Source organism: Phasianus colchicus, chromosome 8 (genome assembly GCF_987193195.1).
Source record: "Phasianus colchicus chromosome 8, bPhaCol1.hap1.1, whole genome shotgun sequence".
Classification (NCBI taxonomy): domain Eukaryota; kingdom Metazoa; phylum Chordata; class Aves; order Galliformes; family Phasianidae; genus Phasianus; species Phasianus colchicus.
Genome location: NC_143443.1, coordinates 17,236,303 through 17,253,687, shown reverse-complemented (window position 1 = coordinate 17,253,687; position 17,385 = coordinate 17,236,303). Strand labels below are relative to the sequence as shown.

The following is a 17,385-nucleotide window of genomic DNA, read 5'->3' as shown; positions in this document are numbered from 1 at the left end:
ATATCTTTCCTTTGGTTCCCTCCTCCCCTTTTCTGGAAAGCACAGACAGGCAGTTTCAACCTTTTCGGGGTTTATTTAACTGGCTTAACAGAGGGTCCTAACAGGTCACAAATAAGCTTTTTAAATAAAACGCACAAGTTGAAATAAACAGTGGATATATCAAAACTCACAGCCAGACCAATTTTATTACCTAAAGTGGAATTAAAAATCATTGCAGCTTTCCTTTAACAGCAGATTCACACAAGATCTCTTCAGCTAACCAGATACAAATAAAGGTTCCTCAGAACGATAGCAGTTTTGACACATTCATCTAAAACAAACACATGAAAAAACCACCTCAGTTTGTATCTAACACTCCTATTGCGTAAACATAAGTACATCCTTTAGAACAGTCTAAATTATTTGCTAGAGCATTAAACTATGAAAAATTTTTTTTTTTTTTTTCTAGAGACATTATTTCTGCTTCATTAAATTCTATACATTACTGTACTGTAGCTCCCTTTGCTTTCCAAATCTGCAACGCTTGAATAACTTTCAAACGTCTGACTGGCACCTCATATAAGAGGAGTAGAGACCAGCATGACAAGAAAGAAAATGAGGTGGTATTGAAAGACGTTAAGAAACACTGGCTGGTGCCGAGAAGGATCAAGTGAAATGTGGGCAAAATATGAACTGCATTACATTTTAGAGTTTATTAGCAGCCTCATACAGCTGCTCAAATTCAGGCATCTAATACAGGGATGTGAACAGCTGGTACCATCACCTGCTGCTCCTGCAGAGTGAAAGCGAGTGTGTGACCTTCCCCTGCAGCACATGGGTCTGCTGCATGTGAACAAGCACCAGCATGGACTGTGAAACCCAATAGCATAAAGAACCACCACCCAAAATGAAACTACAATTTAAAGGCAGCTGATAGAAAATGAACTTTGAGATTCTGAATGGATTGATAGTAAAGTGAAACAATAAGCAGCTTGCAAAACGTAGGTTGATGCTGCCTCTAATACAAACAAAAGTACCGAACACCCATGAAAGCAAGCATTCCAGGATGCTATATAATGGTCTCCCCCCATTACTTCACTCTACATTTCTCAAGCAATTTCTTTTTCTTTAAAGACAATGCTCTTTTTTCAATTATTAAACTACTCTGTTAGAGATGCTTCACTGCTTTCTAAAATGTCCAGATCTTTTTATTTCTTCCTCTCCTGTTTCCAACACTTTGAGAAAGTAAAATTAACTAAATACTTTCCCAAAGAAAACATTACCTTCTTATTGTACTGAACACAGATATTTCTTCTTTTACGCCCTCAGTGAATCAGAAGCCTTCATGATGCAAGCATTCGCACTCCTGCATCAAGCAGAGTAGTTCTCCTATTGTTCAGGACTGAATGCTAACAGTGCTGACAGAGAAGGTTAGTAGCATAAATTTCTTCCATTCACATTGATGAGGTCAATTGGAACATATCCAACTGTGGAAAAACAGCCCACGGTTTAATGTTATTTCACCTTCATTAAAGCACTGCTGTATCTCTTCACCAAACCAAAAGCTAATTTCCCCACAGTATCACACCACTCTCGTTCCAACTGAAAAAGCCTCCTCCTGTTGACCACAACAGCCCAGTAAATATTTGGGCAAACATACTTCCTACACCTTTGTGTTCATCACGAAGGCCACCATGGTGAATATTCCCAGCTCATTCTCCCAATTGCACGTATCAGTGTCAGACTGAGGCACAACGCATCTAAGAGAGGAGAACCACAGATGTAAAAAGTATAGTGCTTGTTAGATCTTAAGGCTGACTAAATACATTCGCATTTCAGTCTGTAAAAATCCGAATGTTTTAACAAAGAGTCATATACAAAAAGCAAAACAAAGTATTTCTAAGCAATGGGAAAACCCCAGACTAAAGAGAAAGCCAGTTGATGATGTCTCCTCCCAAGCTTCTGTGACAGCCATCTTAGTTATTACAAAGCCATTACAGGCCACTATAAACAAATCTTGCTTTGAAGAACATCCAAGTTCCTAAGTGCAGTTACTAAAGATGCTTACATAAGCAATCATATTCTACCACTGCCAAACTTTTTATTTCCAGAATAAAGCCCCACCCCTTGGCTATCCTCAGAACTCACAGACTCTCTTTCAGTACACTGTGATCAAGATGACAACCACATCTTGATTTACATCATCAATGCCTCTTATATTTACAGTTTGCCACATAATTACTTAAGCAGTTAATAAAGAGGTAAATGGAAGCTAATTCAACAGCCACTTGGCAGATTTCTTCACTGTATCAAGAAAAATGATAATTTATTGAAAAGTAACAGGAGTTTAACAACAAACTTCCCCCGAATTAAATTAAATCCAATTAAAAGTTAGCACCATTGTTCTGATGTCTCTCATCTCATTTAAATAACAATACCACAACACACACATCAAGAACTACTTACAGTCATGCAAGAAATCACACTCCTGCACTGAGAAAAGACGACATGCACATTCAGAAGTAGACTGCTCTGTTTGTAACCTTCTGCTAGCCACACTGAAACAGTACGGTAGTAGGCCAAGGAGAGGACTGAAAATTAGAACCTCTGCAGTGCTTATAATAGGATATAGACAGATGATCACATCAAAGTACCACCAACACTGAACAATTTATCCTATTCTGCTAACTGGCATTAATCAAGTGCATCCCTTGAGCATTACAGTTGTGTAATTGTGAGTACAGCGCAAAATATACTAGCATAAGCTATCATGGAAGTAGTTTATCTAAATGAAACTCACTAAAATATAGATTTTAACAGGAAAGCTAAAGCCAACATCACTATCAACTTCAGATCCATTGCACTTATGTCCAAACGCTCATCTAATATGTTTTCCTTTTGCAATTTTGCACAATTCCGATTGGTTTTTTTTATCAGTGTTTTCATCAGCTTTCACAGAGTTATACATCTCTTTCCACATCATGCTTGCATAAAGTAGTAGTTAGAAATGAAGAACTTCATGCAAAAAGCTCGGGCACGTTCTTTTCAGGAAGTTCAACTGATGCAGTTGTCCATCCATGTCCTTAAGCTAACCAAGAAACGTGCACATCTAATTAGGAGTTTAAAGAAAGAACGAGTTGCTTTAATACTTACAATGGCATTTCCAAGTCACATGAGCATTTATATTCTAAAATTTTGTGACAATTTATTTACACATAGGAAATCAGTCATAGTATATCTCTCTTAACAAATTCACTCCCAAGCATTTACCCTAGAAAGCATGTGCTGGCAACACCAACAGCTGACCGAGTGGTTGGCAACCCAGCCCAGGGCTGGAGCTAGATGGCCTCTGAGGTCCTTTCCAACCCAAGACATTCTATGATTTTATGAACACTGGAATGAATACATTTCAAACTCAACCATGACATGCAATCTGTTCACCTCAGAATCCATCACGTAACAAGACGTAAGACCCTAACTTTAAGCTACTACTTTATAGACAATACATGACAAACTTCCTGTTCTTTGCAACATTTAGAGGAGCTGTAAGGCAAGTCATTTATGTTATCCAAAAGATTATAGGAGTTACAGAAGGACTGGATGCAGCTGGAGATGTTAATAGTTGCTTCCACAGCTTAGAATGAGGAGGTCTAAATGAGAAAACATTTTTTCGTAAGTGTAAAAACTCTTCAGCGAGAATCTACTGCACAACACTCAGAGAGCAGACAAACAAGGCATGTTTACCTTAGAAAGAAAATCAGCAAGTTTACCAACAAACAGGTAAGCCTCAAACTGCACTACTTTACTACTAACATCCCCTAATCCATTAATTTGCTATTTTATGACCAATTTTATCTTTTTATACTTTGTTTTTATACTTACCTTTGAATCCCTCCAATTCAGGCCCTTTTTCTGGCTTTTATTTCCACAACTACTGAGAAAAGCACCGCATCACAAATCCCTGCACTACCCCAAGAACAGCACACTTTGCCCAATGTCTTATTCTTTCAAATCTCAAACCTCTTCAAATTCACATCTTGCTATATGCCTTATTAGGGGTCAGCCAACAATGGTTTGTTTGAAGGAGAAATTGAGGTAGTCAATAAGAAAAACCTTTGAGTGCTTAAAACCTTTGTATACTTAATGACTTCTCTCTGCTTCCACTTTCTAACGCTACAAACTTTCTGAGGCAAGGAATGTTTTAGTATGTACACTGTGTGTGTATGATCAAGACTTGGAAGTCCAATCACATATTACTTAACTACATAAACATGCACCTACACTTTCTGATGCAAGTTTTGGTTCCCTGAAGCTAATAACCTTCGAGCCACTCTTTTAATAGGTCAGATGACAGCAGTTTAGGGAAGAAAGGGGAAAGAAAACAGAAGGAAAGCTTCTAGATCAGGAGAAGAGCTATATATTTAATAAAGTCCTAGAGTTCAACAATTTCACATATATTTCTGCTTCCAGAGGGCTATTACTACCATGCAAGTAGCCTTACTGTCTCTTAATTGGCCAAAACCACTTTTAACTGGTCTCAAATGACCACAAAGACAGCACAATCCACAAAGACAACACATCAAAAACACCCGGAACAAAATCTCCATGGATGACTTAAGAGGAACCTTAACTTCAACAGAGCATCTGGCATTGCCTTTCTACCAAATCAAACTGCAATTTATTGCCCACTAATGTATGTACATTAGGCCATTTCCTTTATGGCTCCACTTCACACAGAAGCAGTAACTGAAGGAAATAATGGAGTGCCCAACAAGTGGGAAAATAATTGCTCAACAAGCGTGGAACAAGAGAGAGTCAGTTGCACACCGTGCACATGTGGCAGCTCTTCAGAGGTAACAGAAGGCTGGTGTTACAGAACAAGCACACTGCGGGAACTCTGCCAAGCAACAGCCAGGAGCGCTTGTCCATCTAAATCCTGGGGTCCTTAAGGATTAGGGGTCAGGAAACAATTCCTTCCAACAGCACCACCTCCTGCCTGTACCTGCCATTCATTAGCCTGGCATAGACAGTAGACAAGGTCCAACCTCTCATATAACACACACAAAGAACTGTACTAAAAGGAGGCTAAAGTGGTATTGCAAGACGGTGGTACAGGACAGTAGAAGGGACAGCCTGGATATCCTGGCTTGAAGAGAAATGCAGAAATACCTTATCTAAATACCATCTTCCAGTTTTTAGTTGTGGGTTTGTCCCATTCCCCCCCTCTTCCCCTGAAAATATTCCCAGAGCTGCTCCATTTGCTTGGATTTTTTTTCCTGCAAGTTTCTTAGGACTCCCAAACACAAAATAAAAGATGCACTGAAGTTCTCAAACTAAGGCTGCCACACAAATTATCAAGCCCTTTCTGCCCTATTCAGTCTTAATTATCTAGTCTGTTAAAAGCTTCCTCTTCCCAGGAGTCCCACCTCACTCACAAACTGATGATGAAGGCTTCAGTGAACAACTCAATGACACAAAAAGTATGGCTCCAAACACACTCTGCACAAATGCTGCCCCACAAATAACAAAAGAAAAAACCTTGGAAAAGGTTACAATGCTTGCCCTAGAGCATGTATAAGCTTCAAGAATACTAATTAGACAGTTATTTTTCATCGAGAATATTGCTCCTCTTTCTTCCTTTATATAAAAAATAAACTAAATCTTAAGTGAAAAGACAATGTTGGTGTTAGTTCTGGGTTTGAGAAGTTTCCATCTCACAGGTCTTCTAGTGCAGCTGCCCATTCCTAGGGCACATTAGCACCACTCTTGGAAAACTGTCTTAGAAGGTAAAGAACAGAATTAGCAATCACTCAGAAAGAGACTGGTTTATGACCACACCAGTAACACTAGGAAAATCTATGCCAAAAATATCAATAGAACTATCTGTGGGAAACTCAAAGACCTTAGCCATAAGACAGCCCTTTGATGCATCTGATGCTGCAAAGAGATTAGAAGGAAGATGCACCTCTCTCAGAGAGGGTACCTGGAACTTCCTGCAGCTTCAAAGCAAAAATACTGCATTGGTTTACATTCTCTCTGCACTTGGAAGGATGCCTGCTTTCACAAAGATTAGGAACTTGCTTTTAGAATGACAATTTTTACTGCAAAGCCTGAATACAGTACACAAGAATCAAGTAGTCTGGATTCAGTCTGCAAACAAAGCATCAGATTAAGAGTGTCACTATCATCTTCCTATTTTTTATAGAAAGAAGATGAGAGAAAACATTCAAAGAACTAAATTACCACTTCTGTACACCATGTTAGATCACGTGACATAGATTAAAATTGCCCTGCCACCCATTAATAAGTACAACTGAATCGAAGTTATGCAAGAAACCTTACTTTATCAACTTTTTATTTTTATTTTTTTTTAACCATTCTTGCACACTTTCCATTGGACTCAATGATCCTTGTGGGCCTCTTCCAAATCAGGATATTCTTAAAAAAATTGTGAACAATGCAACAAAAGCAAAATGTTAGCCAGAGTTGCTTGGTACTCCGAAGTACAAAGTTAACATGTACAAATACCTGATACTAAACAAATGAAGATAATTTTTCTTTTTAAAAAGTAGTCACAGGAACAGAAATAATCTAGGAGTGTAGATAGCCTTATAGATCTTTTCTTATGAAGCTGTCATTAAAGCTTTTTTTTTTTTTTTTTTTTAATTTCTGCTCCAGATAACATTGCAATCCTTCAGTGCAAACAAATGGACAAGTTTCCCAGATACAGTCAATCAGTATTTGCTATATGCTAGTACGTCCAGTCACTTTTTGCAAAAATATGGCAATGCTCTTAACTGCCAACTGCAAAGCTACAAGCATTACAGCCCTGTGATGATATCATTTATTTCCTATTCTTCTTTAAAAAGCATTAATTTTTCCAAATTTCTTCACTTAAATAGACTGCAATACATGTCTCAGAGTCTATTTAACTGCACTGAGAACACTACTTCTTAAAATGAGATCTTACAAGTTCAGACATTAATCCCAAATCAGGATAAAATTTCTGTATTTTTTCCATCGGAATGTCAGGTTTTCTCTAAAAACCATTTGCAGTGATCAGACATGAGAAAATGAGCTTGCAATCAAATCTACATTCCAGAAAACTGATGGCAACAGTAACAAGTATATTAAATCAGTACACTGGGCAAAGGTTCTCCTATGGTTACAGTCATTTGACCTTTAGCCAGCTCTTAATGCCCCAGCCAACCCTCTAAAGATGGAGATTTGCAGCAGCTTCTTGTCTGAAATAAGCCATGAAAAGATTCTTCTGAACCCACTATACAAGCATTCATTTAAAATGTCATGAATGTGCATGAAATCAGAGTGCTTCTAACAGCTTACTTCGCAGCTTCTGTTTAAATGCACTAACTCTGAACCACCAGAGGATAAAAGGACTCAAACCTTCCAGTCTGGCACTCATGGCCCTAAAATATACACAAGTACCTCTTCACAGGTGTGTTTACCTAGTTTAAACCTTATTTAAATAGACTCTTGATGCACACACTTTTCACAAACACCTGCTTCTCCCACTGCTGACTTGTACAAGGCTGTTGCATTCAGTCATCTGCTGTCCTAAAGCCATCCTACACACCAGCAAGCAGTAATTCAGTCATGACAATCCTGCTTACTGACTCATCCTTCCAATCAGGGCAAACCGCTACAGATGTACCTGCTTTCACCTGCACATCATATTAGAATGGTCTGAAGACTTCAACAGCCACAGCAAGATTTAAGCAAACTCAATCCTTAACAGATCATAAAAAAAGAGGCTTATGATGAATTTGTACTTCCAGACATCATTGGTTATAAAACCTCTCTCTGCTGAGCTTACATCCTAATGCTGAAACACTCAGGAAAGAGAAGATGCTTTATTAGCACTGGATGTCAAGAAGAAGCTTCCTCTTGTTGACCTAAAACCATAACAAAACTGACAGCACAAAAAGACTTCAAGATCCAGACATATCTTCTAGACTATTGAATATACTTTAAAAAGTAGTGAAATTAAAGTTGTGGTGGCAAAAACCCTAGATCCAAACTTGTATCAATTCTAAGGCCTGTATTAAATTTAAAATAACTTTTAAACCTAGCTTTATTCCGATTTTGCAAACATGAACAAAGCTTGATACTCATTGTTTGCACGCAGTCAGAACTGAGGACACCGATCCATAGTTTAACTAAGCTCTGGAAATATAAGATACCATTACAGACAGATACCATTACCATATACAGTGCTCATCCTAGTACAACCATTCAACTAATAAATTTATTTTGAAGTCATGCATACAACTCAAGATGAGAGTACCTCTATTTTTCTATTTCCATGCAGCTGCTATAAATAATAATTGAAATATATGCAGCATGTAAATATAAAAATGGTATTAAAAAAATGAGAGCGGATCAGAACAGACATGTTCATTTTCCTTTATAAATCTACACCAAGTTGCAACAGAAATTAACTTTCTCTGTAAGAATTTTAAAAAGCAACGTTATTCTCCAAAAATCCAAGGTCTTTCACTAGGTACACTGAATGGCAGAAGCGAAGTTATTCCTACTATAACCATGGGATTGTTTGTGCTGATCAAGAACACCTCTAGATGTTTCCTTCAAGTGCCCATTTAGATATTACAGTGGGATGGGATACCACTAGGTTGCAGGCAAGAACTTACTGGTTTTGGTTAATCAAACAAAACATTTGTAATTTACTTATTCTTGTGGAACAACACTTTGAAATGGGAATCTTTAGCTGCGGGAGGTATACGGTGCATCTATATACCCTTGACTGGGGTATTTCAGCACCACAGGCATGACAGAGTTAATACCCACTAGCTCAGAGGAGAACAAAAGGTACTCCACTGCAACATGCCTAACATTTACATTGCCTCTCTTTGCTCATTAAACAGGTTTTGGTTAAATAATGAACAAACTGTATTACAGACTCCGATGAGAATTCCAAAATTATAAATCAACTGGTAAAGCCCAGAGGAGAATGAAGGGAGTGGGAGGGAAGGAAGGATAATATTGACTAATATAAAGGGCGCAGCTTGACAGTGGATATTCCTGCCACACCTGATCAAACATGCTCCATGGGGGAGGGGAAGGGGGGGCGAGAGCAAGAGGGGAGATGGGACAAGGCAGCCTGAAATTTGCATCCGGAACAGATTAAAATGGGTTCTTGGGGGATTGAGAAAATACATAATATATATTACTATAAATGCAAAATTGTACTAAAAGCTAACTCAAATGTCAAAGATTACAGCTTGAATAAATTTAAATATAAAAGCAATGCGTTTCCATGAGCTAATGAAAGAGACATGAAAGGAAGGTCTAGGAAAGAAAAAAAATAAGAAAAAACTAAGTTTGGACTTTTCACTGCCTGAAAAATGAGGCAGGAGGCTCTATATCCAAGTATTGCTTGGAAAACAGCACATGTGTAAAACTGAAGAAAAAAAACACACCAGTGATGTCCTATCTCAAGCCACTAGTCTGAAAATAGCGGTCATTGAAGCTGAAATTACCTATTTAAAAGAATCCCATTTAATCAAACCACCATGCTATGATCATTATCATATATAAGCAACTACTAGCTCAGTGTAAACTTCACCTACGAGACGACTGAACTCACAGTCTCTAAGTTCTCAGTACATTAAACTTTGCTTTCTCTAACACTAGCAGATATTTGGCTTGCGCTTTCTCCAAACAAGTCAACAACAATATTTGCATCCAGGTTCTACAGATAAATAGCCAACCCTTGATATTTATTCATATTGCATTTAATCAAGCAACCTCATCTTCTTGCTACGAAGTGGTATTTGCAGGGCAAGGAATTTCAAGAGTCTCATCTTCAAGAGAACTTTATCTCACAGAAGGAAGAGATTTGTGCCAGGAAAACATCCACCCAAGATAACTTTGGAGATAGTATGCACATCCTACAGAATATGACTGAGCTTACAAGACATAAATCCAGCATGTCATTTAGTCTGTGGAAAGGCAGAGCATCCAGAACAACAAAGACACTATCCAGAAATACACACTGTGCAAGATTGTCTACAATGTAATGACCTGACAGATGAGGCTTGCCTATAGCCAAGGGAAATGCTTCAGGCAAAGGAGGAGGGGAAAAGGAAAAAAAGAAAAAAAACAAGAACTACATTTGTAGGCAGCCACAAAAGAGGAAGGAAAAAGGACTTAAATGCTGGCATAGGTCCTCAGCACTCCTGTTCTAGTAAATATTCTTCTTAAGGGATTCCAGGCTCACCACTGACATAGGAACAGGCACACTCCACAATCAGAAATGAAAAAAGCCCATCTCAAACTTACGCTGAATGTAGTTCTAAACACCCACTGTGATAATGGGATCAGAAATAAAGCTTACTTTCAAATACTGCAAATAAGAAACTCTGGAAAGAACCAGCAGCACAGTATTAGCTCACCTCCTGACTCTCAATATATACCAAGGTTAAACAGCTGCTCCTGAAACCAACAACAGAGGAAATCTAGATGGAAATGGAAAAGTGAACTGGAAGTGAAAACCTGGTCAGAACCAGCATCGCAGCCACAGACTCCACTACTGCAACAGTACAGAGTCCCAGGACTTTTTGGTGTAACTGGTCACAAAGTAAGCCATTCACTTTGAGATTCAAGAGATCCAAGTGGAAAGTGATCTCTATTCTTCGCTTGCTACTGGTAATGAATGATGAAACCCAACAAAGACTGTAAGGAGAAACCAGATAATCTGTTTGGCAAGGTGCCTCTCGTTTTCTTGTTGCTCAAAGATTGGAAAGCATAAACAAAACACAAGATTATACATAATAATATGCCAGATTTCCTATTATTATTATATTTCCTATTATAATATTATTATATCACTATAAGCTTCAGTATAAAGAAAAAGCATGCACATAGACACACATATATATACATAAACACAAACAATACACACACACATATACAAGTGGTACTATTTCTCTAGAAAAGCACATAGGTATTTGCCCTTTTCTCATTATTTGATATATCTGGATAGTAAATAAGACAAAATAGTATACCTGGACACAGACTGAAAGAAAAAATTTATTTGCATGTACTGAAGCAAGTACACATACCTGCTGATTTCTGCATAAGCTTACCTGTTATATTATTCAGCACTTCTTTTAAGACACTAAAGCTATGCAGCAAGGGATCTCTTTCTTCATCCTATAAGTTATACATATGAAGAAAGCCATTAATGAAGCAAATATACTTCTGAAGATGCATCTTAATAACGGGTACGTAAAGACCTTGCCTTCATACCCAGGGGAGTATTATGGGTTGAGTTTATCACTATCAGACTATTTACTCCATCAAGATCAAGAGAAGTATTTTTGTTTTCCTTCTAGCACTATCCTATGTTATACAGCTCAAATGTCAAAGAATAGGTTCAAGACAGTGAAATCCACTTTGGGTTTATTGTCCTTTGAAGTATTTCTGATTAGTCCTCCACTGTTCAATAAATTTCAGAGCAGATCTATCTCATACCATATTTAAATGGCTCATCTGGATTTGCTATAATGTTAATCTATGCAGATTGTAATGGGAACAGAAATACAATGACATTTGGTGCCATTAAAATAACCTGAAGAATGAATAAACCTGAAGAAAGGATGAATAACTGCATCCTTTAGCTTTATTTTATCTTTATGTTATTAAAGTAAGTTTCTCCATACTGTGTACATCCACAGCCACACCTACTACTGGGTGGCAGTGAGCACTAGCGAAGAAATGCCTGTTAGAAGGAACAAGGGCCCTGCCCTCTGACAAAATGAAATCACTATGCTGGATGACAGCCATCTGCTTATCAGTTGGCATTCTGAAGTGCACCACAGATTCAGTACACCACAGGCACACATCTTCACTGCGGAAGCCAAAAGCCGACTACAGCATTATTAGACTTAGAAACATTGTATTCATGACTTTTAACAAAACAGGTATGAAACTATAAGCAACTATTAAAAAAAGAAAAAAGACTTCTCTAAACCAAGCAGTTTCTGCCACAGCACAAATCAGTAGCAGCAACCCAAGGCAACTTACCAGGTGTGTGTGAGTGCTCCATCGGGCATTACGCTTGATGGCTCCCACCACTGCATTGATTTCGCCTTGTACAATGTAAATGTTTTTATCCACCATCTTGACAATCCTGAAAATAAAGATAATTCAAATCAATCTCCAATTCTCTTAGTCATTCCCCTCCTCAGACAAAACATCAAGATGGATCTAGTTAAGCAGGAGGCCTACAGAGATGCAGAACACTTCTACAACTTGGTTTTCTAAATGAAGACACGTACAGTTTTTGTCAAGAAGACGATGAAAGAAGAGCACTTTTCCACAGAACGCATTTTCAAGAACATCAGAGCAGATCGTTAGTTAGAATAGCAGCATGACTTCATCAAGGCCCAGCCCTCATTTTTTCCCGGTACATTTAGGTGCAGAGGAAGGCAGTGTGAGGTACCGGGACGCACTTCCATGACAATGCAACACCACACTCACTCCTGCACTTACACAAAGTCCTGCAGACCTACACAGAACACAACACTAATCTTGTACTGCTACATAAGCATCAGTGGCATAAATAAGGCAGCTAGAGGGAAACTCTTCAGGACTTTGACAAAATAACATCATGTATAAAATGCACTGATTTTCACACCTGCTTCATTAGAAAGGCTTGAAGAAAGAGAAGGAGGACAGAAAGCAAGGGTAAAGCCCCACGAAGAAACGAGAAAAAAACTGGATAGGTCACGGGGAGAAAAAGTGAGAAAAGTAAAAGGCAGACATCCACACTCATACAGACTGAGGACTTATAGAGAAAGTCTTACATCTGGTGTATGTGGAAAGAAAGCCAGAAAAGCAAAAGCATACAAGCAAAAGAGAAACGTTTTTAAGGACCTGAGAAAAAGAAAGAACAGTTTACAACAGGGTTATTCTCTCTATTCTAAGCCCAGACAAAGAGAAGCATAAACAAGTAAGAATGAAGAGGAATGAACAGACATGACTGCTTACAAAAAATAAACAGGACTTATAAAGAGACCAGAGTTAGATGAGACCATGTCTGAAGTACAAGAATACAAGAAATATTTAGTGGAACTGTATCTAATCATGAGACTTTTTTCAGAAGATGAGAAAAGAAAATGAGGAATCCAGTTTGAATTCCCAATAGGATGTCCATAGGAAAGCAGCTGAAACATTAATCACAACACTTCAAACTAGACAGGTGCACTTCCAGATCAGACAAGCACACTTAAAGGACTCCCCTGGGGTGGGGGAAACAAAGGACAACAAAGATTTTTGCCCACATAGAAAAAGCAAAGCAGGAAAGGACAGAATTTTTGTAATTACTCCAAGCTTCAGCAGCACCACAACAAAAATTTCAGAGCACGTTACTGGATATGAATTCCCATTAATTAACATGTTTGAGTTATCAACAACTCTTCAAATTTTCTCAGAGCAAAACAGACTACTTCGCTAGAGGACTCTGTAAACAAGAAAAAAAAGTACTGTAAAGAAGATGCCTTATCAAGGGAGAGCATCAGATTTGTTGTTCCCATTTTTTACCTTCTCAACAGGATGAATAATCCTACAGCAACACCATTTCTTTCTTTATTCCATTATTTAGAATAACAGCACTCCTAAGTGTTACACAGTAAGTTAGGGGCAAAGACAAAAACACTTCATAGCACAGGAGCTGTCCTAACAGTCCAGATCAGTGCTACCAGATAATTCAGAAAAGCAACTGTTTGTGCCACACAGTTTGCTTGTGCCCAGAAAAACAGTGGTTTATAACCTCCTTCCACACCTGCATCTAACACAACCACAGATATTTCCTTGTGATTTCTTCAGTGCTTGAGATGTTCCCATCCTTGACAGCTACCCTCCTTCATGCATCTTTTATGCAATATTTTTTTTCTACTTCAGCTTGTCACCTTTGTTTTAGTGTAAAATGGGAGATTTTGTCTCCCTTGGTGAATTCCTCACTCGACAACATCTTCTTTTTTGATACAACTATATAGGATGTTTCAGAGATCAACATTCCAGTCCATGAAGGTGCTTTTGAGGAAATACAACGTACACGCAAATCTGCCAAAAGCCAAGTTGTTGTGTCTTCACCGTTACAAGATAACACTGAGCATGTAAAGCCTGAAGTACCAACCCAGGCATTCAGCAGTGACTTCTAGAAGCAAAGTCCCCCCTAACCTGATTTGGAAAAGCATGTAAAGATACACCAAGCACTTATCACATGCCTTGCACACACACAGATGCTCAGCAGTTCTGCACGACTTTGGCATTTAAAACAATGCCAAAGCTTAAATGCTATTCTGCTACAGGAATTTGCCTGTAGTGCTGTTATTTCTCTTCTTCTACCTTTAACCTAAAAGAATAAAGAACAACAAGCTGGCTAAACTCAGTCCTCCCTGAATGTACAAAGTTTATAATGCTCAGCTTTCCACAAACCTGGTGCTACCTCCAGTCAGCGAAACATGAAGAGGACAGACAACTTTCCAGCACACACCTTTTCCTTTACACTTACTGTGAAATTAAACATGCTAATCCTTTCAAACAAGGGTATAAAAAAAAATCCATGTTGCTTGATATGACCTTCCTAACATACTACAATCCTGTAATACTTTTTTTTTTTTTCCTCCAAAGTTATCCTTTCATCACTAGCTATTTGAGAAGACTTGATCAGAATGCACTCTTATTTTTTTTCCCCTCACCATAGATTACATTAAATGCAACTTTATTCAAAAACTGCACACACAAATGCACACTTACTGGTCCAACACAAGTGAAACCATCAATCATGCTGGAAAACCCAAATTCACACTTGAAGCTATGGTTATCACACATACAGCACACCGCACCACAAACACTGGGTAAAGGTGGGAGAAACTTCTGCTTCATATTTAAGCTCTCCATTAACCAAGCAATATACAAACACGTTCCAAAGCAAACCACGTGCAACTGTCCTCATTCATGGCAGGGATCTTTGCAGCTGCGTGCTGGAGAATGAACAAGAAAACAGTTGCAGGGGAAAAAAAAAAGGCCAGAGCACTATTTTCAGAGAGATGCATCTTGTAAGCTTAATCTTTTGAACACATCAACCACTCAGCACATGCTTAGAAGTTTAATTCAAGGAATGGAAATTGTTTCTGTAGACTCTGTTCTTCCTGAAGCATACCCTTTTCAAACTGTCTGACATCTTTCAAGCAACAGCCGCTCACAGAGCTTAGAATTGGTGTTCTATACTAAAAGAAGTTTTCAGATTGAAATTAATGCTTGAATTGAATTAACACAAAAACCTATTTCCCTCTCACAAAGGATTCATACGCCTGCTGAAATCTACAGACCCGTCCTCTGATTTTGCTCCTGCTCAGAACTTCACCAGGCAGCTCCACACCAACACAGCTGACCATCATTCACAGTCCCCCTCTAAGACGGTTAGGAACTCAAAGAGTAGAACAAGGCAGACATCTAGGCATTTCATTGAACACCAAAGTCTAACCTTCACACGTGTGTCACTTCAGCAACCCTCTATGGACAGTGATGACCACTATTCTGAGACTCTTGAAATGGTATCAGGTGTTAAACTTTCACATAAAAACAGTGACAAGATTTACATCTGCTGATGTTATCTCACGTGCACTGCATGCTCCACTGCTCAGCCCTGAAACATACTGCCCCAACTTTTTCTATTGCCATAAGAAGTCACAGGTACGCTTCTAAGAAACTCTTCTTCCCTGACAGGGAAACGTCTGCAACTCTTCTGGAAATCAAGTTAGTTAGCATTAAAAGTGACACAGTCTGGCAGATCTCCATCACTTCACTTCTCCCTGTCACAAACTTCAGCGTTCAGCTATGCTAACTAACTCAAATCCAGTGAAATCACTACAGTAAGTTGCAGTAATGAAAAGTGCATACATACTATGCATACAGAAAGGTAGTACTTAATAACAAGCTTCTGCTGAGCAAAATCTGCATTGTTTACGATAACGCAGGAGTACAGCCTCTGACCTAGCCTCTGCATCGTGTCCCGACACAACATTCTGCTACCACAACAGGATACACAGCGCTTCCCAAACAGCAAATCACAAGAGCTTCTCACCCAGCTGCAAGCTCGCTCAGTTACCCAGGAGCCAGGTGACAGCAAAGCCTTTTCCTCCCTTCAAAGTGCCCACGCCAGTTACGTGAATCTCTCGCCAGGAAGTTAAACCTGATGTGTTTGTTTCTGTTTGTTTGATTTTTTCACAACAGCTGCCGTACAACGAACATCACAGGCAGAGAAGGTCGGAGAGCTGGAGGTATTCCTGCAAAGGCAGGTCTGGGCAGTTAGACGCGCGCTCTGAAACACGGCCAGCAGCGGCAGGGCAGCGGCGACAGCTGACAAAGGTGGCACCGGCTTCTGCAGGCCCGCGCCTTTAGCTGCGATAGCGCCAGGAGGAGACACCTCCCGCCCGGCTGCCAAAGCCGAGGAGCCGACCTGGAAGCGCGAAGGAGGGGCTCTCCCCTCGGCCGCTTCCTGCGCCCGAAGCGACGAAGCGCGGTGCCGGTAAGCTCGGGCCTCGCACCCCACGCCGCTGCGGCCCTCCGTCCCGCACGACCGCCGCGAGGTGCGGCCGCAGCTCCGCCGCGTGACCGAGCGCAGGGAGCGGGGCGCCTCGGCCCGGTCCGCGGGTCCCCCCCGGGCCGTTCCCGCAGCCGCGGGCGGTGAGGCCCGCCCGCCTCGGGGGTTCCCGGCTCCGCCCGAGCCCCCCGCCGCGGCCTCCCTCCCGGCCCGGCCCTCGCGTCGCGACGCTATCGCGACAGGCGCTCGCCGCCCGGCACTGACCCCCGCATCCAAAATGGCGGCGCCTGCTCCCCGCGGCGGCGGCCGCTTCACACATCGGTCGGGCGAGCGGGGGCTCGGCCCGGCCCTGCCACCGTCCGTCCGTCCGCCCGCCCCTTCTTCCCGGCGGCGACGGGCGAGGCGGCCGCGCGCGGGGTCCTCCCGGCCGCAGGCAAACGGAACCGGCTCGGCTCCGCTCGCACTGACGTGGAAACGGGCGCACCCCAACCCGCTGCCTGGTTACTGCGCCGACGGACGGCCCGCGGAGCCAACCCCCGCGCGGCGTGGCGGCCCGCTGGCTGGGTCGTCCAATAGAATCACGGGTTGAAGCCGGAGGAGGCGGGATATCCAGTGACAAGCCAAAGAGAACCAATGGCGGCAAAGAAGGTAGAACTAGCAGGGCCGCTAGCCAATCGTGAGGAAGTCCTGCCGCCGAGGGGCGTGGCCAAGCCTGCGGGGAGCAGCAAGGGCGGTTGACGGGAAGCCGGGAGGCGGGGTTGCCCGCGCAGGGCATTGTGGGCCGGGCCCCCCTCCGCGTCGCGCCCGAGGCAGTG

General features: G+C 40.9%; 1 protein-coding gene across 3 annotated transcripts in view; it reads right to left on the bottom strand.

Moving 5' to 3' along the window:
* GBF1 (golgi brefeldin A resistant guanine nucleotide exchange factor 1) overlaps window positions 1–17,125 on the bottom strand; it is a 97,660-nt gene extending 80,535 nt beyond the window's left edge. The window contains exons 1-3 of one of the 3 annotated variants that reach the window (XM_031602088.2): window positions 16,835–17,125; window positions 12,046–12,151; window positions 11,106–11,172 (exon numbers count right to left, since the gene is read on the bottom strand). In XM_031602088.2, coding sequence (XP_031457948.2) covers window positions 11,106–11,172; window positions 12,046–12,151; window positions 16,835–16,842 — 181 coding nt within the window. In that variant the 5' untranslated portion in view covers window positions 16,843–17,125. Of the gene's footprint in view, window positions 1–11,105; window positions 11,173–12,045; window positions 12,152–16,111; window positions 16,443–16,834 lie in introns of those variants that run through there. The other 2 variants (XM_031602089.2, XM_090145105.1) reach the window with 2 other exon arrangements.
* Between the last annotated feature and the right edge of the window lie 260 nt (window positions 17,126–17,385).